Source organism: Orcinus orca, chromosome 14, assembly GCF_937001465.1.
Source record: "Orcinus orca chromosome 14, mOrcOrc1.1, whole genome shotgun sequence".
Classification (NCBI taxonomy): domain Eukaryota; kingdom Metazoa; phylum Chordata; class Mammalia; order Artiodactyla; family Delphinidae; genus Orcinus; species Orcinus orca.
This window is the reverse complement of record NC_064572.1, coordinates 78,731,638-78,757,331: the sequence shown is the minus strand read 5'-3', so window position 1 is coordinate 78,757,331 and position 25,694 is coordinate 78,731,638. Positions and strand designations below refer to the sequence as shown.

General features: G+C 45.7%; 1 protein-coding gene across 1 annotated transcript; it reads left to right on the top strand.

Annotated features, from left to right (window-relative positions):
- Nucleotides 1-14,858: 14,858 nt before the first annotated feature.
- Nucleotides 14,859-23,778, top strand: PRDX3 (peroxiredoxin 3). Its single transcript, XM_004265776.4, has 7 exons — nt 14,859-14,955; nt 16,347-16,482; nt 18,009-18,150; nt 19,088-19,223; nt 20,065-20,168; nt 22,301-22,466; nt 22,792-23,778. The coding sequence occupies exons 1-7, from the start codon at nt 14,920-14,922 to the stop codon at nt 22,843-22,845; spliced, it is 774 nt and encodes a 257-aa protein (XP_004265824.1). The 5' UTR covers nt 14,859-14,919; the 3' UTR covers nt 22,846-23,778.
- The last annotated feature ends 1,916 nt before the right edge of the window (nt 23,779-25,694 follow it).

The window sequence follows — 25,694 nt, the reverse complement described above, 5'->3', positions numbered from 1 at the left end:
AGGTTCTGTTTTGCTTGGGCTGAGGAGGATCCTGCGAGTCAGCTATTTCTAACCAACTCCAAGGTTCTGTCAATCCTGCTGGTCCGTGGACCACAGTTTGAGTAACTAAACTCTACAATTAACCGTAATCCCCACCATTCTTTATTGTCTTATACTCAGCCCAAGTCACCACTGATTTTACCTTTCTGGCCTCTACAGACTATTGAGTTTGCAATCCTGGAAAATTCCTGCCTTTCCTTCCCCCCTCCTCACTTTACAGTTGCAAAACAGACCCTTAGAGAATAAGTGGGTTCAGCATGGTCATTCAGCAAGTGAAAGTCTATCTACTACTCTCTCTGCTACAAGGCAATATGTCCTGCCTACAAAATAAATAGCTGTACTTCAAGTACCTGTGCCTCTATGAAGAAATTAGGACATTCCAATGCAAGAATGAAATGATAATGGCTAGCTTTACTGGATACCAGCTGTGGGTCAGGTGCTGTGCTAAGTGCTTTATGATTAATTTCAGTAAACACAACATCCAGATGAGGTAGAGAACACAGCTCCATTTTATAAATAAAGTCACCTGCTTAGGAGAGGTTTTATAACTTGCCTAAGGTCACACAACTGATAAGCAGAAGACCTAAGATTTGAACCTAGCAGTCAGACTCAGAGTCTATGCACTTAATTTCTGGCTAGCAGGCTGGCTGGCAGAGCTGGGTTGCAATTGTTCTGTTTGGCTGCCAGAGTGAATTTAAATTGTACTGTAAGAGGCAAAGCAGGCAGTTGGCTAAATGATTAAGACGTAAGTGGTGGTGGTGGGGGGTCCATTCCAGTCCATAACACCACCATTATTGCTTCATTCCTTTCCATGAACTGCACTAATGACTCACAGTCCTCTTGAAAAACGGGTTTGATTCAGGAAGAGTTTAAATATCAGTAGGTAAACTGGAAATCTTGCTGGCTGAGAGGAAGAAGAGAAATCCCAATGGAGGGTGGGTGAGTTCGAGAGGGATGGGAATATGCCATAGACTAATGCTGACTTCCCAATCCACTCAAGGTCAGCTGAGCTGGAAATGCCAAAGAAACAGGGTATCTTCTTGTTCTTCTGTCAGCACCTGTATTGCGTGGATAAAGCTGCTCTGTCAGAGTTCTTGTAAATAGAAAGCAACTATTCTGAAAGTCACAAACCTATCTTTGTCCCCAAATATGGATTGCTTTGCTTGAATAATCAAACTGGCTTTTTCAATAGTGCTGCAGCTGGAGTTTCCATCCCTTTCCTTGCCTCACAGCTTTCTAATCATCAGGAAACAGCTGGAGAGACAGTGCTTTCATTCTCCCACTTCTTCTCTCCATCTTCCAAGTTCACCTTTATGTACCAAGCACTGCGGGGAATACAAAGCTGATTTCCCAGGAGAGCTCACACTAGGAGAGCAAGCAAACTGGGAGGAAAAACACTGAGATAAACTGGAATAAGAGCCACTGTGGACACAGGCACAAAGGACTTTGGAAACAGAGAGGAAGTGATTTCAGGCACCTAGGAAGATTCTAGGAGAGGAGAAATGAGAGCTGACCGTGGGATTGGAGGCACGGGGTTTCCTGTTATGTTCCCTCCCCTCTGAGAAGTCCCTTCATCCATGGACCCAATGGTGACCAAATTTGACATTAAAAACTTTGCAATGCTGTAGACCACCTACTCTTCTTCTCTTTACTTAATATTTTTCTTTAAAGTCAAGTTGCTTTAAAAAAAATTTTTTTATTATCCTAACCCAAAACATTTTTGAAATGTGAGTAGTAGTAGAAATATCACACTTTGGAAAAAACTAAACTCCAAGCAACTCATGGGACCGTAGCAGCCTTTGGTTTCAAGATAAACTGGCTGATCGTAATAAGTCTGCTGGGAGGCTTCACCCAGATAATTATGATCTATAGACATCTAAACGCCCAGCTCGGTAACAAGACTTTACAGGGTCATCAGTGGGGCTCTCAACTGCAAGCTCAGAAAAAAGATTCCAGCCACACGTGACCTCTGTGCTCCTGACACTATAGCAGTTTAACATGATCTTCTTTAGTGAGAAGGAAAGGCCTCTTTCCTGGTGCTATGTTCTGTTAGGAGGGTCCCCACAGTAGACTTACTTGGGCCCTGAGTTGTTACAAAGTTGTTGCCTCCACTGCATGGAAAGGAAACTGAGCCTGGGAGAATTAGGTCAGTTGATAAGTGGATGGCAAGGCTAGTTTTTTAGGTAAGTGTCTGCCTTCCCGACTCAAAGGCCTGAAATGTGTCTTTTTCATCTTTTGATTCCATTCTCTGTGGAACCTAGTAAGTACCTTATGCACAGGTTTTGGCAATGTTTGCTGACTCAGAGCACATACGCCATGACACAGCCCCACCTAGGCCTCTGGGGTGCTAGTTATTCTGTACTAGTTAACTATCAAAATTCCTACATCACTGCCAGATCAGAGATTAAAAGGGAAAAGTAGGGGAGACTGGCCTCCTGGTATCAGAGGTCAACATTTTAGAAAGCCATGACACTCAGTCCCTGGAATGATTCCATCCGTCTGACTGTACCTCCATCCTCAAATCCAGCTGTCTCCTGCAATCAGCCCAGTAGTTAAGCCAATCACACAATTTTAAGGAAAACTAAGCAGACAAATTTCAACTCACTTTTCAGACTTGAAGAGAACACAATCTATTTACCCCCAAAATGACAGGTGGAGAGCTGGGTATTTTTGTTTGGTTCAGTGCCGAGCAATCAGATAGATTTAGATGGCGGAAAAATGCTCAAATTGGTAAGGAAATTACACAACAAAAGCATAAAAATTAATTCAGAGTGGGAGGAGGAAAAACAGACTCTTTTCGAGTAATCTACTTAAAAGCCAATGATTTTCTGTTAATATGGATAAGGAAAGAATCCAAGCCATCACTGATGGTCTTTATATGACTAGCATCTGTCAGGCAGTGACATGACCGAAGCCAGGTTCATTTGTTTGAGCGTGGTAGCCTACAGTGAAAATGTGGATAAAATCTTGACAACAAAGGTAGAATTGCTTCTTAAAGAGAAAAAGGAGGTGAGCTGAGTTAAATGCAACGTTAGGAGCCTTTAAAAGCAGATGACTTACAGGTGAGAGGGCTCCAGCAATTTCGACATTAATGCTGCAATAACAAACTTTCTCTTGCTCCAGAGACCCTGAGCCTAATTATCTTTGAGACCTTAATATGAAGCTTTTACTGTCCTAATATAGGCCACTGTGGGCAGGTGAATATTTAATTGACCCAATGAAAGGAGGGCATACTTGCTCCTTCCTTGAAGTCTTAGCTAGTCAGTTGTATGATAAATGGAATCTAACAAACACTCGGAGTTTAAAAAATGTAATGCTTTGCACAGATCTTGTTTTTAATATATACTTTTTTAAAAAATTTATTTTGGCTGCATTGAGTCTTCGTTGCGGGCTCTTTATTGCAGCAGGTGGGCTTCTCTAGTTGCAGTGCGAGGGCTTAGTTGCGGTAAGTGGGATCTTAGTTCCCTAACTAGGGATCGAACCCAGGCCCCCTGCATTGGGAGCATGGAGTCTTAACCACTGGACTACCAGGGAGGTCCCCAGATCACTTTTTTGACAACTACATAAAATAGAATATAGTGTCTAATTTGGAGCAGCTTAATCCCCTCCTGTAGGAGCAAAGGCATGGGTTCCCTGCCATAGAAATGAGCTTGTGCGGGAACCTGACAGGTTGGAGCACTCATTCCGCTTAGCTGTCATCGTCTCCTCCATAGAGAGAGGATGCCATCTAGCATGAACTCTGGAGAGCTGCAGCCAGCCCCCACACGGAAAAAGTAAGCCTCAGGTTCCACATTTATGGGCTAAAATGAGGCCATGAGTGTGCTAGGTCACTCAATGCAACGCAAACAGTCCCCACGTGCAAAGGGAATTCTGCTCATGAAGTGGTTATTGGGTCATAGAACGTTTCTATTACTTGTATCTCAAGCTCCACAACCCTCATGTGCTCCAGGATCCAACTGGGATTCCAAAGAATTCCCTCCTGTCCAGGCTGAATCTGGCCTCTCTGTGTTTTGGGGGGGCGGGGCAGGGGGGACGGTTCGCTTGTTTTTTTTGTTTTTTTGGGTTTTTTTTGCGGTACGCGGGCCTATCACTGTTGTGGCCTCTCCCGTTGCGGAGCACAGGCTCCGGACACGCAGGCCCAGCGGCCATGGCTCATGGGCCCAGCTGCCTTGCGGCATGTGGGATCCTCCCGGACCGGGGCACGAACCCGTGTCCCCTGCATCGGCAGGCGGACTCAACCACTGCGCCACCAGGGAAGCCCGTTCGCTTGTTTTTATTAAGGACACTGGATATTCATTCCATTAAATGGCTGGACTGTAACTCCTTTAACTAGTTCACTGATGAACATTTTTTATTATTACCAATCTTTTGCCATAACAAGGAGATGATTTTTTTTAAGTTGATGAGTATCTTTTTTCCTTTTGTCATCTACCTTTTAAATTTACATACAGTAATAAAATTCACTCTTTTTGGTGTTTAGTTCTATGAATTTAGACAAATGCATATACTTGTGTAACACCAACACAGCCAAAATATAGAACAGTTCCATCACTCCTGATTTTTTTTTAAAGGAGTAAAGTACTGGTACATACATAATTACATAGATTAACTTTATTTTTTTATTATTTATTTTATTTTTGGCTGTGTTGGGTCTTCGTTGCTGCGTGCGGGCTTTCTCTAGTTGTGGTGAGCGGAGGCTACTCTTCATTGCAGTGTGCGGGCCTCTCATTGCGGTGGCTTCTCTTGTTGTGGAGCACGGGCTCTAGGGGCGCAGGCTTCAGTAGTTGCAGCACGCGGGCTCAGTAGTTGCAGCTCACGGACTCTAGAGCAGAGGCTCAGCAGTTGTGGCACGTGGGCTCAGTTGCTCCACGGCATGTGGGATCTTCCCGGACCAGGGATCAAACCCATGACCCCTGCATTGGCAGGTGGATTCTCAACCACTGCACCACCAGGGAAGCCCCACTCCTGATTTTTTTAATGTTCTTTTTTTCTTTCCTAAAAAAAAAAAAAAAAAACCTGAGTTCCTGAAAAAGTTAAACAGAATTAACACATGATCCAGCAATTCCACTCATAGGTATATACCCCAAGAACTGAAAACTTGTACACAAACGTTCGTAACAGCACTATCACAACAGTCAAAAGGTGGAAACAGGGGACTTCCCTGGCAGTCCAGTGGTTAAGACTCTGTGCTTCCACTGCAGGGGGCACGGGTTCGACCCCTGTCAGGGAACTAAGATCTCGCATGCCTCAAGGTCAAAAAAAAAGGTGGAAACAATTCAGATGTCCATTAACAGTTTAATGGATAAGCAAATTGCGGTGTATCCATACAGTGGAATATTATTCAGCCACAAAAAGGAATGAAATAGTGATACATGTTACAAAGTAGATGAACCTTTAAAACATTTTGCTAAGTGAAAGGAGCCAGACATAAAAGGACAAATGTTTTGTGATTCCATTTATATGAAATATCCATAATTCATAGACACAGGAACATAGATTGGTTATCAAGGGCTGGGATAGGGTGAATGGGGGAGGAACTGCTTAATGGGTCTGGGGGTTTATTTTGGGGTGATGAAAATGTTTTGGAACTAAAGGCGGTAGTTCCCCAACATTGTGAATGTCCTAAATGTCACTGACCCATTCCCTTTAAAATGGTTAATTTTATGTTGTGTTAATTTTATCTCAATAAAAATATAATTTTTAAATTCAAGTAATAGTTGAGGAATACTTGGATTAGACCTAGTGATTAATAATATTAATATGCTAAACAACAAATTACAGTTTACCAAGTGCTTTCACCTACCTAACGAGTAGGTAGGTATTATAATTCCAACTTTATAAACAAGGAAATTAAAGAGATATAAAAGGCTGTTGAAATAGAGGATGCATAACCAGAAAGTTGTAGGATTGAGACTCCAAGCCCAGTCCCTGGTTCTACGTGCAGCGTTGTTTCCATTCTACTGCATGATCTTCTAGAATGATAGGAAAGTTGCAGCATTTTTACCATGTGCACTGATCTTGCAGGAAAGAGGGGATATTGGCAGGAGACCAAGAGTCCAGAGAAGAGTTGAATGGACAGAGGGAGCAGCAGAGGAGAGGAGGAAGAAATTAACAAAGAGAGGACCAGAACGTTGGCGTGCTGAACAAAATTACAAGGGGTGGTGGGCAACAGGCAGGCTGTCTCATGTCGGGGTGGGGTGTGACTCCTCTGAAGGAAAGAGGCTTCGAGCCGTGATAAGCACTCCTGGTTAGGAAATTGCAGATTAGGAGCCTCACTACCTGCTGGCCTGGAGGGGCTGCTCCGCTGCTCCCCTCCACTACCCCTCTCATCCTCCCTCCTCTCTGAGACGTCAGTTTCCCATTGAGGGAAGACCAGAGACGAGACAAAAACAAAAGCATCTTTATTTTCAGCACAACCTCTTGTCCCACCTCTACTCAACCTCTCCCTCTCTGGCCCCCAGCATTCCAAACCCTTGGGGAAATTAAAAGCAGCTTCTCCTTGCACAAGACTTGGAGCCCCTCCCCTAAGGTGCCGTAACAGAGCAGGGAATTGGAGCCCATAATAATGCTTTGAAACCGGTGAGGTTGTGTGTAAATGTTCCAGGCTTCATGACGTGGCACCAGTATTTCTGAAATGATGATGACTAAAGGCAGTCACAGACTATTTAGGCGAACAGTGTTTTGTTGTGGTTGTGGTAGAGGTGCAGGGAAAATTCATCTGAAAGGGAAGAAGACTCTTTTATTTTGGGAAAACACTTTCAGCGGCTTTTAGTTATTTTGAAAATCAAGCCACTTCCCACTCTGGAATGGGAATACAGAGGAGTTGAACTGTGCTGCATATTCTAAAAAGATGTCTTCACCAGGGGAGGCTGATCACTGGGGATTCTTTCTGGGAGAAGCCAAGGTGAGGGTGGGGGAGGGCTGGCATGGAAAAAAGAGGCAAGATCAAGGGTGCTCCCTATGATACGCTCCCAAGTGAGCAGATCCCTGAAACATGGGGGAAGAAGGGGTATTGCAAAGGAGAAAATCGTCCCTCAGGGGTGCCTAAGGAGCTGGGAAGGTGACAGAGTGTATGAACAGGATAGCTCACACCCTGCTTTATGTTTGCCTTGTCTGCATTGTAATTCCCGTCTGTTATCCCCAAGCCTTCAATTTAAAATGATCGCTCATCTCTGCTGGCATCCAGGAATTGAGAAAAAGGCATGTGACCACGCTGGGACCCAGAAGTATGTACAGGAAGACCGGCAGCAGCCCAGAGAAGCTTCTGGAGCAAGGGCAAGAGGGGAGCTGAGAAACCCAGAGCAGTTGTTGCGGTGCTGGTACATGAGGTGAAGAGCACGCCTGGGGTCAAAATGGACAAGACGTAAAGATTCTTTGGGACTCCCAAGAGGTCCTGGGAATAGGGACTGGTAAAAAGCTGGACTGCTTTCTAATCTAGGCTAGTAGGGACTCTGGTTGTTGGACTCTGAGATGCTAATGTTAATGACATTTTTAGTAACCCAACATGTCAGAACAGAAGCTAACCATCATATAAGGTGCCAAAATTATCATTTGTTACTTCTTCCTTTGACATTTATTGATCCACTGTTAAGTAGGAAGCATAGTTAGGCACCATGGGATGAACAAGACCACAAAGATGAGTAAGGCACACAAGCCCTACCTTTAAACAGCTTCTAGGTGCTTTGCACCAACCAGTCGTATGCAAGAAACTGGAGTAGAAGATAGATCAACGTGAGAAGTACAGACTGCTGCAGGAAGGATGCTTTAAACTGTTTGGATTCAGTGTTGGCAAAACGTCCTAGAAACTGCCGCTTTCACTCATGGTGGAGGGAGTGTAAACTGGCACAGCCCATCTAGAAGGCAATTTGGCAACACGTAACAAAAATTATAAACACACACACGACCCTTAAAGCAGCTCCACTTCCAGAAATATACTCTAAAGAAATAAGAATGTGCGCAAAGATTTGGCTACAATGATATATAAAGATCATAATATTAGTTATAATATGAAGAAAATTTTGAAACAACACAAATCTCCAACAATATCAGTTTGGTTAAGTAAATTATGGATCAACACTTCAGTGGTCTTCCTGTCAAAAATGTTTAACCTGACTTGAATGATGAGGAAATATCAAACAAGTGAACTGAGGGACATTCTACAAAAGAGCTAGCCAGTGTCTCTTAAAACGGTGAAGGTCAAGGAAGATCAAGAAAGACTGAGGAACTATTCCAGCCTAAAGGAGGCTAAAAAAACAAGACAACTAAATGTGATGTGATGATTTTTTCTTTTGTTTTTACTTTTGGCTGCTCTGGTTCTTCGTTGCTGGCCTTCTCTAGTTGCGGCGAGTGGGGTTACTCCTCATTGCAGTGCGTGGGCTTCTCATTGCAGTGGCCTCTTCCATTGCAGAGCACGGGCTCTAGGCACGTGGGCTTCAGTAGTTGTGGCATGTGGGCCCAGTAATTGTGGCTCGCGGGCTCTAGAGCGCAGGCTCAGTAGTCGTCGCGCATGGGCCTAGATGCTCTGCAGCATGCAGGATCTCCCTGGACCAGGGGTCGAGCCCGTGTCCCCCATACCAGCAGGCAGATTCTCAACCACTGCTCCACCAGGGAAGCCCAACACCCCTGATTTTGATCGTTGTAATATGGTTATTGTATAAGAGAATGTCCTTATTATTAGAAAATATACCCTCAAGTATTGAGGGGCTTTTATTTATTCATTTATCTTATTTTTTCAAAAATTTTTTCTCTTTATTAATTTATTTATTTTGGTCGTGTTGGGTCTTCGTTGCTGCGTGCGGGCTTTCTCTAGTTGCGGCGAGCAGGGGCTACTCTTTGTTGTGGTGCGTAGGCTTCTTTTGTTGTGGAGCATGGGTTCTAGGAGCACGAGCTTCAATAGTTGCAGCATGCGGGCTCAGTAGTTGTGGCACATGGGCTTAGTTGCTCCGCGGCATGTGAGATCTTCCCGGACCAGTGCTCGAACCCCCGTCCCCTGCATTGGCAGGAGGATTCTTAACCACTGCGCCACCAGGGAAGCCCTTGAGGGGCTTTTAAAAAGTGAATTAGCCAGTTATTCAAGCTGCAAACCAGGAGAGCCACCAGAAATGATTAAGAAAGGAAACATTAGTCAAGTAACAGTTCAAGGTAACAGTAGAAGGCTTGTGATAAAACACAGAGGATTGATCGCCAAGAGAATTATGTTGATGATAACTGTCAAAGGCATTCAGGGAAAGGAGATGTCAGCTGGGATGAGAGGATGTGTAATCAGAAGTGGCTGCATATGGTGAGTTTTTAGCTAGATCTTCAACCAGATTCATCTAAATTGGCCAGGAGCCTGTCATGAGCCAGGCACGGTGCTGGGGTCTGGGCATGTAACAGTGAGCAAGATGGGCATGGTCCTTGCCCTATTGGGGCTTTTATCTTGGGAGGGAACCCAAAAAATACCCAGTAAACAGACAAAGTAATTGTAATTTCCAATCAAAGGAAACAGACAAGGGCCAAGCCGGTAATAAGAGACAAGGTCATTAGGGGAGTCCTCTTGGTGAGGACCACAGCTAAGCCATGACCTAAGTAGAGAGGAGGAGGTAGCCAGACCTGAGCGGAGAGCAGTCCAGTCAAAGAGCACGGCAGGTGCTGGGTGTTGGGGAAGGAGCAGTAAACCAGCGTGGCTGGAGCAGGAATGGGGTGGGATGGGCCCCAGATGAGTGGTCTGGGAGGAGGCAGGGGCACAGACTGTCTAGGGCCCTCTATGAATTGGGGTTTTACTCTAATGAAACGGGAAGCTACTGAAGAGTTTTATGTAGGAGATGAAATGACCTGGTTGGGGTCTGAAGAAGAATCGCGGCTGCTGCTGAGGATGAATTGGAAGGATGCGGTGAAAGCAGAGAGACTAGGTAGGAAGCTGCGGGGCCCCTCACGGGAGGGGGAGGGGAAGCAGGCAGACCAGGCGTAAAGGGTGGGCCTCGAGCCTGTACTTTTGCAACGTCTTCAAATAGAGTTCTACGGGCCACGCATGGAGTGAATTACGAATAAATATTTCTACCTAAATCCTGTAATCAGCCTGTGGATAGCATTCTGTATTACAGTTTTTGCAGTGCTGTGTCTGAGTTTGGGTTCTCCTAGACCTTGAGACTAGGATTCAATGCAAGGAGCTTGTCTGGGAGGTGCCGGAAGTGCGGGAGAGATGCGGGAAGTCACACAGGAAAGCAGCCAGTAAAGGTGTGTTAAGAAACCTCCATGGTTGACCAGCTTAATCCCTGTGGAAACTCTGGGAACACACCTCAGCTTGTCTACCCAGGAGCAGGGGAGCTGGGCTATTTTTACACCAACTCTCTCCACCTGGCCACTGTGACGGCTGCTGGGCAGGGGTTAATTCTCCTAAATTTCTGTCTTTCCATAGGGATGGGTGGTCCGGCCTTCCCCAGTTCTGAAAGGCCTCAACACAGAGATGCAGGTAAGGGCAGTTGGGAATCTCTGGAGTCCAAAGAAGTAGCAGGGCCTGAGGGACACAGAGACATGGGACAGAATCGTGTGGACTTTGTGTTGGGTTTTCTTTCCCTTTTAAAATAGACCTCACATCACGGAAGTGACCTAAGCCTTTTTGATCTCCAAGAGGCCCTAAGAAGCTGTGAAAATTCCAGGGGAGAAATGACGGTGGCCTGGGCTGAGGTGGTGGCAGTGGAGGTGGAGAGAAGACCGTGTATCCTTTGGGTGCTGGTCGGCTGGGATGGTGGGGAGGGCGCCGTGAGGCATAGGTTTGAGGAGAGAAAGCAAGAGTTTGGTCTTGTGTTTGGTAAGTCTGGGCTGAGTAAGAGCTATCTGAGTGGGGATGTTGGCAGGCTGGATGGGAGACACAGCTCTAAGAAGGGAATAGGTAGCCGAGGGTATGGGGAGGGAGGGATGACTGGGGGGCACAGAGGATTTTTAGGGCAGTGGACTATTCTGTATGATGCTATAGTAGTGGATACACGTCACCACATTTGTCCAGACTTGTAGGATGTACAACACCAGAGTGAACCCTAATGTAAACTAAGGGTGACAATGACATTATCAATGTAGGTTCATGGACTATAACAAATGCATCACCGTGGTGTGGGATGTAGATATGGGAGAGGCCGTGCAGGAGCGGGGACAGGGAGGAAACGGGAAGTCTCCTGTACTTTCACTAAATTTTGCTGTGAACCTGCAACTGCTCTAAAAAATATGATCTACTGAATAAAGAGCCGGGGGAGAGGGAATAGGCAATAAAGACAGGAGGGGAAAGGCTCAGAAGGAAGCTGAGGTACGTCGGGGTGGCAGGAAGGGAGCTGCCGTGTGAGTGAACATGAAGTGACCAGGGGCCTCCAGTGGGCAGGCCCTCCCAACCCAGCCTCACAAGAAGCTTCACAAGAAGCCTGTGAGGTGAGTGTTCCTGCATGGAGACTCTCACACTTGGGAAGGTGAAACAATCTGTGGATCCGTGGGGTTTTTTTTTTTTTTGGCTACATCATGTGGCTTGCAGGATCTTAGTTCCCCGACCAGGGATTGAACCCACAGAGTCCTAACCACTGGACCGCCAGGGAATTCCCCATGGGGTTTTTTTGTTTTTTGTTTTTTGTTTTTTGGTACACGGGCCTCTCACTGTTGTGGCCTCTCCCGTTGTGGAGCACAGGCTCCGGACGCACAGGCTCAGCGACCATGGCTCACGGGCCCAGCCGCTCCGCGGCATGTGGGATCTTCCCAGACCGGGGCACGAACCCGTGTCCCCTGCATCGGCAGGCAGACTCTCAACCACTGCGCCACCAGGGAAGCCCTCCCCATGGGGTTTTGAACTGAGGACAAGTCGACTCCACCCGCTACTCCACTGCCTGCCCTTGAGGAGCTCACCGTGGAGCAGCACGAGGCCATGCAGTGGGAATCCGGGGGATAATGTTCTCAGGAGAGGCCTTTGCTAGCAGACATGGCTCAGTGTTGAGACTGCATCTTCCCTGAACCCAGGGGCCCTCGTCAATGGGAAAAGAAGGGGAAAAAAATGAATGCTTTTTGCCGTGGAAAGAGGAAGAACTCAGCAAAACCCAGAGTAATGTTTGTCATCTCTAATTGTAGCCCTACTTACCAGAATATTAACTTGTGGTTCCAGGGAGGTATTTTCCTAATCATCATAAAAAGTAGCATATATCTTTTCATTTGCCTTTCCCTCGACTAGGTCCAAAAATTCTTCTCCCAAACTCAAAAGCAAGAATTTCAGTTATTTTCTACCCTTTTGGTAATGAGGACAAGTTCAGTTTGTCTTTTCTCTTCAGGGGAACAATCTGTGTCTTTGTTGTGACAGCTAGAGAAAACTGAATAAAGAGATGTCTTTTCCAGAATGAATGTGGAAAGAACGTTTTGGACACCATGTCAGCCACTGCTTATTCATTCATTTGACAAATTTTTCTGAGCAGTTGCTATGAGCCAGGCACTAGCCTAGCCATGGGGACCACAGAGCTGAGTAAGACATGAGCTCTACCCTCATGAAGTTCACAGTATGGTTAAGATCTAGAGAAGACTATAGAAAATTCCAATGTGATGTGGCAAGAGCAATGAGAATGAGAAAAACGTGAGAAATGAGAATGAGAAAAGCTTTCTAGGTACCTGCAAGGTTTCTCTAACCCAGACCCATGGGGGAGGTAGTCCGGGAAGGCTTAGCAGAACAGTGCTCAAATACCAATACTAATTAAGATGATCTGTTCTTGGAATGAACAAGTGGAGGACTCTGCTTATCCTCCCAGGGGAAGTCCTTGGCTGTAGCCTGAGATTTAGCTGAAGGCCACTCACTTTGCAATTCTGAACAGGCTTGAAAGGCTCTGGTATGAAATTCCTTCTGGGCCTCTGGGCCTGAGATTCTAGGTTATTTCATTCCTTTTAGGACAAGGGAGATAAGCTTTAGACAGATATCAGCAGACCAACGTGTCCAAAGAAGAGTTCTCAGTTCTAATTGTCCCCTTGCCAATGGATCCCTGTGTGACTTGAGGCAAGCTGTTGAACCACATGCAATTGCTTCAGCTTTCTGTTTAGAAAAGAAGCGATAAGCAGTGAAATGTCCTCTCCAGTGGCCAGAAGATCTGGGAATTGGGCTGCTGTCTTGGGCCTGTAAGTAGATAAGGTGGGGGGTCCTTGGAGAAAGAGAACCAGGCATGGCTTTCTTGACCTAACAGAAGTCATTTTTGGCCTAAGCTATTTTGTGATCTAAGCCTGGCCACAGAACTTGCCCTTGAACAGGTCTCAGCAATTAATGATCTAAAGGGAACAGAAGAATGCAGGAACAAATTACTTCATCAGGCAAGAGAAGAAACTATAGCAAAGATAATACATCAGTTGTAAAGACTTCCAGGTCTGTTTCAATGTTTAAGATTGGCCTGAAGCGTTCAACCACCAGATGGACTGGAACTTAAAGCTTGGACTTGGGGACTTCCCTGGTGGCACAGTGGTTAAGAATCCACCTGCCAATGCAGGAGACACAGGTTTGATCCTTGGTCCTGGAAGATCCCACATGCTGCGGAGCAACTAAGCCCATGTGCCTCAACTACTGAGCCTGCACTCTAGAGCCCACGAGCCACAACTACTGAGCCCATGTGCCACAACTACTGAAGCCCACATTGCTTAGAGCCCATGCTCCGCAATAAGAGAAGCCACTGCAATGAGAAGCCTGTGCACCGCGATGAAGAGTAGCCCCTGCTTGCCTCAACTAGAGAAAAGCCCGCATGCAGCAACGAAGACCCAACACAGCCAAAAATAAATATAAAAAATAAATAAATTAATAAATAAATTTTAAAAAAAACTTGGACTCTTTCTACCACCCAAGCCCCTTCATGAATATGCATGTACCCTTAGCTTAAAACTTCCCCAGTTTTCCTGTTTGAGGAGATACTGCTTTGGGAAAGATCCCTGGTGTTCTCCTTACTTGCTGCAAGTAATAAATCCTTCCTCCTCCGGATTTTGCCTGGGTTGTGTCTTTTGGCTCCACAGCCAACAAGAGGCGAACCTAGTTTTTCAGGTAACAGGCCTGGTGTTTGAAAAATACTCACTTAGAATCTACATTTTGTCACACTTACTGTAGGGCCACTGTATGATTTTTATCATGTTTGATGAATTTGCTTCAAAGTACCCTGCTCACCACTGAGAACTTGGCTTTACTAATCAACAGAAAACAAATTTTAGATATGTCCTAATTCTCCCAATTTTGGCAAAAGAAGCCAAAATGGAAGCCCATGCATCATCCTAAAGGTTTTGAGGACAACACAAACCTTGATGTGCCTGACCCACTCATCTTATTAACGGACTAAAATTGCATTAATAATTTTTTTTTTTTTTTGGCCACGCCATGCAGCATGCTAGATGTTAGTTCTCCGACCAGGGATCACAACCTGCGCCCCTTGCATTGGGAGCTCAGAGTCTTAACCACTGGACCGCCAGGGAAGTCCCTGCGTTAATAATTAATTCCATTTCATCCAGAAGCCACAAGGCTACACCTCTGGCTGAAATAGGAAAGGGATTCTTTTACAAAACCGTAATCCACAGGTTCACAAAAAGTAGCAAATATGGAAATATCTATCTTCCCACCTGGATTAGACCTTTTTAGGTTGGGGCGACAAATAGAAATAAAGTGTCGCTTTCCCAAGCATGCAGCTACTTAGAAGCTTTAACAGGAATTAGCCCCGTATGAATTGGGTCAAGGGACCCGACCACACGGACGTTTACACGCGGAGGATCCCCAGAAGGCTAGGAGGATGCAGCTCTTCCCCGCCGCGGCTCCGGCCGGGCCCCGCCCCCGCCTACCTAGACCCCGCCCCTGTCCCCGCTCTCCCTGTAGACCCCGCCTCCTCTGCTTCTCCGTCTGCCCCGTGGTTGCCGTGCACCCTGAAGATGGCGGCCGTGGCGGGAAGGTTGCTCCGGACTTCGGTGAGTGGCTGGCGGCGGGGCACAGGCGCGGAGACACTGTGGTGGCCCGAGAACGTGCTTCCCAGATGGGATCCCGCTCCCCTGCGGCCTTGGGGCCTTTCACCCTTCTTGGAGTATATCGGAGGGTAACGGACCAGAGGCCTCCTCCTCTGCGGAAGGCTCCCTGCGCCTGCGCAGAGCCGCCCTTCCCCCCCACCCACCCTTCTTGTGGTCCCCTGCCCAAATCCCTTTCGCTCCAGGTCGTGGGTCCCCGGTCCCCTCTCCACCTAAGCATCTGGCTCTCGATGCAGGCGACCTGGCCCCTGGTCCCGGTTCTGTAACCGACTCTGTGACCTTGGACAAGTGACTTCTCCTTTCCGAACCTCAGTTAACTTTCCTCACCTTAACAAAGAAAGAATGATGTTTCCGTGAGCAGCCACTTAAATGCTGGATGAAAACCAAAATGCCAAAGTAACCAAAATGCTTACGTGCAAAAGGCGCTTTTCTCCTCCCCACCCAGGGCGGTCCCAGGGCCGTTTTCTCCAGGCAAAGCCTAGTACCCTCTTGCTACCCGCCCTCCCTTTCTCGTGGTGGGGTTCAGCGCAGCCTCTTTCTTCTTCCTGAGTCATGCTGGATCCTGAAATTGAGCAAACGTTTCCCTTGAGCCCTGTCCAAACTTTCCCAGAGGCTGAACTTTGCTCTGCTTGTTTGCTTCTCTGTGGAGCTGGAAGGCCCTTGTCTTTTCTAGGGAAAACCTTGACCATAGCAGAACATGCTCAGCAGATCTGCTGGTAAAGGGCTTAATACACAGGGCCTGGCCAAGTTTCCCGGTTTCTGAATCCTCTGGGTTGCTCTTAAAAGCATGGAGTCTTTATGTTCTTATAATTCTCTGCCTTGCAGTCTTTTTTTTTTCCATTCATTAATTTATATATATTTTTAAATAAAAATTATATACTTGAGGTGTGCATCATGATTTGATATACGTAATGAAATGATTACTACAGTCAAACCAATTGACATATCCCTTCACATAGTTACTTCTCTGTGTGTGATGAGTACGCCTGAAATCTACTCTTAACATATTGCCAGCTTCAATACAGTATTATTAAGTATAGTCAATATGCTTGTACTTTAGATCTCAAGACTTATCCTACATAACTGCGACTTCATACCCTTTGACCAACATCTCCCTTTCCTCCTCCCCAACCCCCTTTACAATCTTGAAGGATAAGGAAGCAGAAGGGAATTTTAAGAACATGGAGACTCAATCCATGCTCTTAGAGTTTGGAGTTTGGTATTTTTGTTCACAGAAATAAGGACAGCCGAGGCCACTACTGGCCTGATGCCCTCTCAGCAGGGATTCAGCCACCATTCTGGGAATACTTCCTAATTTAAAGTGTTTCTCTTTTTAGCTTGTCCGACAAGTGAGTGCCATTCCTTGGGGCATTTCTGCCTCTGCAGCCCTTAGGCCTGCTGCTTCTCGAAGAACGTGCTTGACAAATGCATTGTGGTCTGGCTCTGCTCAAGCAAAATTCGCCTTTAGCACCAGTAAGTGTTGTTATGCTTTGGTTTGAACCAGAAAATGGCAACATGTGTCATCTCTGTACAGGGGCTCTGAACCCTGGCAGTGTATTAGACTCCCCTGGGGAGCTTTTGCAAACATACCACTGCCCCAGTCCCACCCCAAACAAAATGAGTCAGTCTCTGGGGTGAGACCAGAACATCAGTATTTTTCAAAAGCTCACCAAGTGATTCTGGTGTGCAGCCAAGGGCTGAGAATCACTGAGGCAATCTGCCCTTGTGTCGCATTTCCTTGTTGGTTCCAGAGGTTTTAATCCCGTGTTGGGGAACTTGAAGTGGGGTGAGAACACTCAGAGGCCTCTGGGCCTGCTGTGTGTGAAGGGGTGTGAGCTGACTGGGGACTGACAGTGCAGCTCCTCTAAAGGCATTTGGATTCAAACTTGTGGGCGGGCTCCACTTGGCCATGTTAGGCCAGTCTAATGGACTGCTCCGTGATCTGAGTGACACACAGCTATTTCTTGAGATTTACACTCCATTATCTAGAATATGAGGTTTGCTAAGTACAGCCTCAGATATCTGGAAATGCCTCCTTTAGATCTATCGCACCTTTTAAAAAGACTGTATTTAACATGTAATGGTTTCGGGGGATATACTTTAGCAAACCCTCTGTGGGTGAAATGTTCTGAAAAATTTTACAATTTTACTTCCCCAGAGCTTTAAGAAATTTCTGGTAGCGATTTGATGCCACAGGTTTAAACCTTTCCTTGTCGCCTGTCCCAAACCCCCCTCCCAACAGCTCCTCCTGTTTCTGAAGCCAGGCATCTTGACCCTTGGCCTCCTTTGTCCCGCCTTCCCAGGTAGAAGCATGTCCTCTCCAATTCTGACACAGCTCTTAAATCCTTTCCTTTCTTTCTGTTCCTTCTGCCGTACCCTTTCCCTCCACACCTCTCACTTAGATGCCTGCAGTCACCTCCTAACATCAGGCTCCCCCCTCCCTGTTCCTCTTACTGTCCCCTGCAGACTGATCTTCCTGAGAACAGCTGACGCATCATCCATCTCCTACGTGAAAGCCTCCAGTGATTCCTGTATCTCTTCTTTTAAGAACAGATTCATCGGCCTGATGTATAAGGGCCCTTGCAGCATGGCCTTCACCAGCCTTGCTTTGTCTCCCACACGTCTTCCCTCCATGCACACCTGCTCTCTATATCAAGCTCTGCCACGGGCTGTTCCCCACACCTGCCCTGTTCTTTTGTGCCATTAGCCCTGGTCTTGGCGAAATCCGAACCATACTTAGAATCCACCTCGAGGGTCATGTTGTCCTTAATTCTATGTTCATTCCATTCCTACTATCTCCTGTCTTTTTAGTTTCCACAGCACTTTGAATTTGTGTACAGTCTAGAACTATGAAAAGAGAAAAAATTACCTAAGATGTACAATTGAACTGAACTTTTAATTATACTATTAATTAATTACTGTGAGAGGATTAAATAAAATCAAATAAGTGCTTGGCTTAACCATGAACTATATACGTGTGTGCTATGTTTTGTTTTCAGGTTCCTCATGCCATGCCCCTGCCGTCACCCAGCATGCGCCCGATTTTAAGGGTACAGCTGTTGTCAATGGAGAGTTCAAAGAAATAAGCCTTGATGACTTTAAGGGGAAATATTTAGTGCTCTTCTTCTATCCTTTGGATTTGTAAGTGTATTTTCTGTGATGCTTTAATGTCATCCTGAGAGCAAGCAGAGATCCCTGCCCCCCCCCGCTGACATTGCCTGTCTCTAGTTACTCTTGTCAAGGGGAAGGTTGCTGCTGACCCTTTGTCACTGATGGTCTTGTTGATACAGTTTCCATCTGTAGCTAATTTACAAGTGATAAATATAGGGGGTGAAGTGGCATTCCTCTTAATGGGGCAGGGGTTTAATGTACGGACTCTGGAGCAGTGGTTCCTGTAAGCCAGTCTGTGAGGAAGTTTTCACTGGTTCGGGGGGAAAATGAGAAAAGTAAGGATAAAATGAATTTTCTCATGAAGCCACTTTATTTAGATAAAATTTTGTCTTCTTGGAATATGCCTCCCCTACCCCCATTTTTTTAATATGATTCTTAAATAGAAAGGTGATAAATCTTTTTTTTTAAATTGGAGTATCATTGTGACCAGGAGTCCAGTGAGGATGGTTAACCATTTTGCCTTTCTCACCTTTAAGCAAACTGAACTAGTTTTTTTTTAATCAATCATTTATTTATTTTATTTTTGGCTGCGTTGGATCTTCATTGCTGCGCGCGGGCTTTCTCTGGTTGCGGCGAGTGGGCTTGTCACTGCGGTGGCTTCTCTTGTTGTGGAGCACGGGCTTTAGGCTCGCGGGCTTCAGTAGTTGCAGCACGCAGACTCAGTAGTTGTGGCTCATGGGCTCTAGAGCACAGGCTCAGTAGTTGTGGCACATGGGCTTAGTTGCTCTGTGGCATGTGGGATCTTCCTGGCCCAGGGCTCGAACCCGTGTCCCCTGTATTGGTAGGTGGATTCTTAACCATTGTGCAACCAGGGAAGTCCCTGAACTAGTTTTTAGACACCTATTGTTCAGATTTTAAAGCCTTGTTTTTCAATTCTCTGATGAAAATTTCTACCCTTTTTTCCTAGCACCTTTGTGTGTCCTACAGAAATTATTGCTTTCAGTGACAAAGCCAATGAATTTCACGATGTGAACTGTGAAGTCGTTGCAGTGTCAGTGGATTCCCACTTCACCCACCTGGCCTGGATAAACACACCAAGGAAGGTATAAACATCATTCACGCTGTGTCTGCACTTGTGATCTTAAAAACTCAAATGATCCCATTAAAGACCAACGCAGAAGTTGTTAAAGCATGACTAGTCTGAAATGGGCTATTTGTCAGACCTAACCTACTGGCAAATTCTGTTAAACTCTACCCACCCATATCTCCTTTAACATTGCATGTATTTACTCCCCACTACACTTGTATTTTCCAGAGTACAAACAGTAACAGAGAACAGACTCTGCAGGGCAGGGGAACAGCTGGGGTTCATTGCCTCCCCTCTCACGTGTACCCTGTAGGTCCCCAGGACCCTGCGAGCCATGTGGGACAGTGATTAGGTTTTCTGATTTCACTGCTGTCCACGGTCAGTATTCTTGCCTAGAAACTTGCTTGGGAGAATCAAAATTTCTAGCTATGCTGCCGGACTATCAATCAAATTATTCAAAGTATTCTTTTTTTTTTTTTAAGCTGTTCCATTTTTATGCTTCAGAAATTAATCTTCAACCAAAAGGATACTGTAAGAATTAGAAAAAGAAAGGTCTGTAGTATCAGCTGGGTTTAAATCCTGCCTCTGCCCCTTTCTAGCTGTGACCTGGAGCAAGTTACTTAACCTTTGTGTGTCTCAGTTTCCTCATCTGTACAGTGGTGGTGATGATAGTAGCTACTCCAGGATGCTTAGAGGAGGAAGTGAGACAACAGAAAGAGCTTAGAGCAGCACTCGGCCCATTGTTGGTGCTCGGTCACCGCTGTCCGTTGCCACCGTCAGTCAGACATCGTGTTGCGTGGCCGAGGATGCTGCGGGAGCCACAGTATAACAACCAGCCCTGTTTGCATTTTTATTAGAATGGCGGTTTGGGCCACATGCACATCACACTCTTGTCAGACTTGACTAAACAGATTTCCCGAGACTACGGTGTGCTGCTAGAAGGTCCCGGCCTTGCACTACGGTAAGATCTGTTTCTTATGAACTTAAAATTGGTTTTCATGTTTAGCATCATCCTACTTCACAGGGGATTTATAGACACCTTGGTAGGGAATTTTGAGAACCCCAAATCCTTAATTTGTCTTTTAATAAGCACTGATGGATGCCTCCTGCAAGGGTTGGCAGTCTTTCAGAAATGGCTGAGACATGTGTGCCCCCTGCGTCACCCTGGGCCTGTTTCTGAAGAAGGATATCATGTCTTGATGGTCACACTGCTGCACTCTCCCTGACTGTCTGGGAGCCACTCCTGGTGGTGAAGCCATCAGACTGTTTGGAGATGAGCAGGGGCGGGGTGGGGGGGAGGTGGCCAGCAAGGGTAGGAGTCCGTTTTCTGGAATGGTTAGGATCTTGTACAAGCACTGGAACCAGACTGGAGTTTGAATTTATTTAAACTCAGCTACTTAATAGCTGTATGACTTTGAGCAAGATATTTAATCTCTTTGAGTCCCATTTTTCCTGTAACTAAAATGAGAATGTACCTCCCAGGTTGGTTGTGAGGATTAAATAAGGTGAGGCAGCTACAGGGTTTTTGGCACAGGCTCTAGTACCTGTCCCAGCCTGTCAGCCTTGCCGGGAGGGATGAGAACTTAGGCCTTAGAACTGGCGTCCTGATGGCTGCTGAATGAAGGAGGGATTGGGCAAAACCGTACCTCCAGGAAGGAAGCGAGAACCCCTCTTGGATGCGCCTCCCAGTTTTGCTGGGGGCGGGCTTGAACCCGCTCACCTGCTTGCTCTTGTAGCTGACGTCTGGCCTGCTTGGGTCACACCTGAAATTTTAGCTCCAGCTTGGAGCTTGGGCCTTTTTGACTCCAAGGGGATTACGGTCTTCCTTTAATAAACTAAAACCTAGCTTTGACAGAGGTGGCAAGGGAAGGAGAAGAGTGCTGCCATTTTCCTCCCAGGATCTCCTCCCCTGTAGAGTCGTGCTAATTTTGCAGTTACCTCCCTACTGGTTTCACTATCAGGATTGACAAAGGGGGAGGAGTTGAGTCTGACTTGTAAGATAAGGCTTTCTTTCTGGAGTCTGTGGGCCCTGATCCATCCTAGCCCTGTGTCTGCATCTAAACGGTGGACTCCACCTTGCCTGCACCCTGCAGGGGCATGCACCAGGACCCCTTAGCCTCAAAGCCTAGACCCCCAAAGGCCAGGCCCAGGGAGGGGGAACCACCTTTTTATCGTCTGAGTTTTCTCTAACTTGTCTTTTTCCTGAGTGATTAACACTTGGAATGCCACACCCTTTTAAAGATGGACTGTTAAAAACCTAGGAGTTTTATGACATCTGCATATGTCATAGTAACACCAGCACTCATATGGAAGATGAGCACAGACCCCAGGGTGGGTCACCTCATTACATTGCTGCCAAGTGACAAAGAGTGATGGGCTTGGACAATCTGACAATAAAAGTAATAACTAGAAGTGATTGAAACACATCAAATATGTTTAAATCGATGATTTGGAGAGTTCCAGGGAACCGATTCATTATTTTGAAAACTATTAATAATGGAATAGTACTAGGCACTCATTCTGTCTGTCCTGTGCCAACTGTACCTCAGGGTAACCAAGATAAACAAAAGTGGCGGGCTTGGTTTTTCCTTCAGAGTTCTGCTCTGCATAGGCTCAAGGCCAGGAAATTTCCCCATGGGATCTCCCCCCTCTACGCAAGAATTCACTCATTTCATAAGTACTTACTGAATACAGATAAAGTACATCTCTGTCCCTTCCCAGTTGCTTGTGGTTTCTTGCCAAGATTTGATGCAGCAGCCCGAAGAATGCTTACTACATCACTAATAAGAAGTCTTCGGTCTCTGTAGTTCAGTGACTTACAGATTCTGCGACATATAGGTCACATTTGTAAATGTGACCGTACTGCCTGTTTTCCATGGTGGCCTTGTCCAGTCCTGTCTTTGTTAAAGCATCTGTCATCAATAAGAGGTGATAAGCTGTTTGTATAGCAAGGAAAACCCCATTTTTAAGCATATGATAGAGTTTATTAATAAGTGCTCTATCAAGGATAATTAAAGACAAAAAGGGGTAGAAGTTAGAGTCTTTCTAGCTCTGGTAATGTTGAAATACTGATGATGATAAATTCTGATGCAGAGGTCTCTTCATAATTGACCCCAACGGAATCATCAAGCATTTGAGCGTCAATGATCTCCCAGTGGGCCGAAGCGTGGAAGAGACCCTCCGCTTGGTGAAGGCATTCCAGTTTGTAGAAACCCATGGAGAAGTCTGCCCAGCCAACTGGACACCAGATTCTCCTACAGTAGGTTTATTTTCCAAAAGCAATGGGACCCCAGCAGAGGGTCCCAGGTCCTCACTGCCTCAAGGGCTGCTGGCCTGGAATATCCACGAAAGAAGCCCACCCTTGGAGCAAGGGTGTAGATGGTGTGCAAATGGGTGAAGCTGGTGCAGGTGGGGGTGGGACCAGGCACCAGGCAGGCTGTTAATGTAAGTTTCATCCAGGTATTTTAAAGGAAACAGACCAATCTTTAAAAAGTTAAAGAACTTTAGATTAAAAATTGATGGCTTTCACCTCACTTTTGAGATCATAAAGTCACTTACTCAGTGAAATGTTTTTGTATTTTCAGATCAAGCCCCATCCGACTGCTTCCAAAGAATATTTTGAGAAGGTAAATCAGTAGACCATCCCACGTGCACCTGCAGCTTCCCACACCAGAAAAGAACCACAGCTGGAACTCACTTTTAGCATTTCAAAGATTATTATTTATAGAAGGCAAAAAAACAATTATGCTTGTATTCGTAAATATTACTCTAAATGTTTTGTTTTTGTAACATTGGCCAAGGCTTTTAAAATGTGGTTAGTTACTAATGTAAGGAGTCCTTTATTAGCAGTGTATGGATGGATGGCTAGTTGCTATAGAATGTGCAGTTCCCCTGTTTCTTGGATCATGTCTTCAAAGGGAAAAGGAAACAACTCTTCTTTATCAGCCTTACTTGAACCTTTGTGTACACTAGCGTAGTGTGACAGGCATCAAAAGCTTCTGATCAAGGGTCCTGAAATTTTCTTCTTGAGTTTCTTTATATTAAACTGAATTTTCTTTTAAGATCATAGTTTTAAGTTGTTAGCATCAATTGTCTAATTTAACACTTGCAGGACTTCCCTGGTGGTCCAGTGGTTAATACTCTGTGCTCGCAATGCAGGGGGCGTGGGTTCGATCCCTGGTCAGGGAACTAAGATCCCACATACCATGCAGTGTGGCCAGGAAAACAAAACAAAACAAAACACTTGCAATGAATGTGTATGTGATTGAAGCAGATGTGAATCATGTTTTTTAAAAAACCACCTATAGTGGCCAAGTGACTTAACTGACCATGCATGTTCCCCAGTCCTGAGATTTATACTTTATATAATTCTTTTACTTATTTTGTTAGCTGACTTAGTGCCTACATACATTTCTAATATTTATTGGGCATAATTATAAAGGATAATTATTGAATCCAGGGATTGCATTTTGAATTTGAATCATTCATGCATTTGAATCATTGTAATGATTTTATTTCCTGAAGTGTTCAACGTAAAAAAATATAAAAATAAACATTTTAAAATACTTGCATTTTTTTTTAATACTTGCATTTTTAACACCATTAATTTATTGGTTCAGCTTATGCTGTGGGACTCTAGTTTTCCTTCTCTGATTATATCAACAAACATTTACTGAACATTGAACTCAGTGGCTACAAAGATGAATAAGATGCTGGCTCCACATCCAAGGAACTCAGTTTAGGGGGCGAAAGAAACATGGAAGCATTTGTTCATTTTAATAAATCCTGGAGTTCCTACCATATGCTGTGTACTATTTTGGAGGCAAGAGAGTGAACAGAAAAGACACACCCCTTCCTTTATGCACGTAAATTCTAGAGGGAATAAACATAATAAAAATACATAGGGGGACTTCCCTGGCGGTCCAGTGGTTAAGACTCCACGCTTCCACTGCAGAGGGCACGGGTTCAGTCCCTGGTGGGGGAAACTAACATCCCACATGTCTTGTGGCATGGCCAAAAAAAAAATACATAGGATGTTTGGAAGGACAATAGAGTGGAGCAAGGGACTAGAGCAGAGTGTTGCAGGTGTGTTCTAAAAGAGTTTCAGGGAGTCAGTCTCTCCAGGTCTGTTTTCTCATCTGTAAAATGAGGACTGTAATTGTACCTATCTTAGGGTTTTGATGATCAAATGAGATAAAACTTGTAGGTGAGGGAGTAAGGAGGATAAGAAGGTTCTAGGCAAAGGGCATGGCAGGTGCAAAGGACCTGAGGCAAGGGTGGACTTGGGGTGGGTGAAGAATTGAAGGGCCATGTGACCAGAGCTGTGAAGGAGAAGCATGGTAATGGGGAGCCCAGAGTGCTTTATGGGCAAGCTAAGGACTTTGGATTCTATTCTGAGATGGGAAATGTCAGGAATGTTCTTGAGAAGAGTTACATCAACTTACTCTAAGAGGATCACTCTGGCTCCTTTGTTAAGGCTAGACAGTCCAGAGAGGGAAGCAGGTCAGGTGGGCTGGATCTGTGACATACTTGCAGGGAGAGCCAGCAGGATAATACAGGTGTGCTAAACTGTGGTACAATAGATACATTCCTGGGGCATAGAACACTGGGGAAGTGAGGAGGGGGCACCTTACCCAGCTATGGGCATCAAGGAAGTCTTCCTGGAGGACAAGATGAAGTCTTGAAGCCTATGGAAAAGTGAGCCAAGTGAGCTGAGCAGAAGTGGGAGCTGAGAGGCCACATGGGCCTCTGATAAGCTGGTTTCATGTTCCCAGAGGGGAAGGCAAAGCAAGGGAGGGCAAAGGCCAGCTGCCTGTAAGTGGCCCAGACTGAGCCAGCACTGTCAGGGCTTTTACATGTTTTATCTCATTGGATCCACAACAAAAACAAAATAGGTACAATTACTGTCATCATTTTACAGATGAGAAGGTAGATTTGGAGATATTGATTTGACCAGGGTCACACAACCAAGTAGTGGACGGTGCTGGGTCCCCAGCCCAGGACTCCTGAGGAGCCCCCTGGACACCCTAAACATCCACACGTCTTCCACAAACACACACAACCCCCCACCCCCACCCCCCAGTGCTGGGGGATGGGGTGGAAGGCGGAAAGAAGGCACGTTTTTCTCTGCAGATGGTCCCTACCTGATCTGGTATCCTACAGAAGGAGCTGGATTTGCCCCGGCGCTGGGGAAAAACCCTTGGGCAGAGAGAGAGATAGTGCACTGAAATCAGGGCCAGCTTCACGGGCTGGCGGCAGGGCCCGACACTTAACTTAGAGGGGCCCCGGGGTTTCGGTTTAATGCTCTGATAGCGACTTTTGAAAATTCGCAGTCTTTTTTTAATAAGGGGCGCCACGTTTTCACTTTTCACTGGGCCACGCAAATTATTTAGCGAGTCCTGACTACCCCTGATCCCGTGTACGCTGGACTTTAGGTGAAATTGAAGGGATTTTCGAGGGTGATATCCAAAAGCCTGTGCTGGGGTTG

Bases quoted from the DNA above. Each gene is read 5' to 3' on its own strand.
- PRDX3 (XM_004265776.4), top strand. From the start codon at position 14,920: ATGGCGGCCGTGGCGGGAAGGTTGCTCCGGACTTCG. The intron at 14,956-16,346 runs GTGAGTGGCTGG...TTCTCTTTTTAG, and splicing joins GAAGGTTGCTCCGGACTTCG to CTTGTCCGACAAGTGAGTGC. The intron at 16,483-18,008 runs GTAAGTGTTGTT...TTTTGTTTTCAG, and splicing joins AAAATTCGCCTTTAGCACCA to GTTCCTCATGCCATGCCCCT.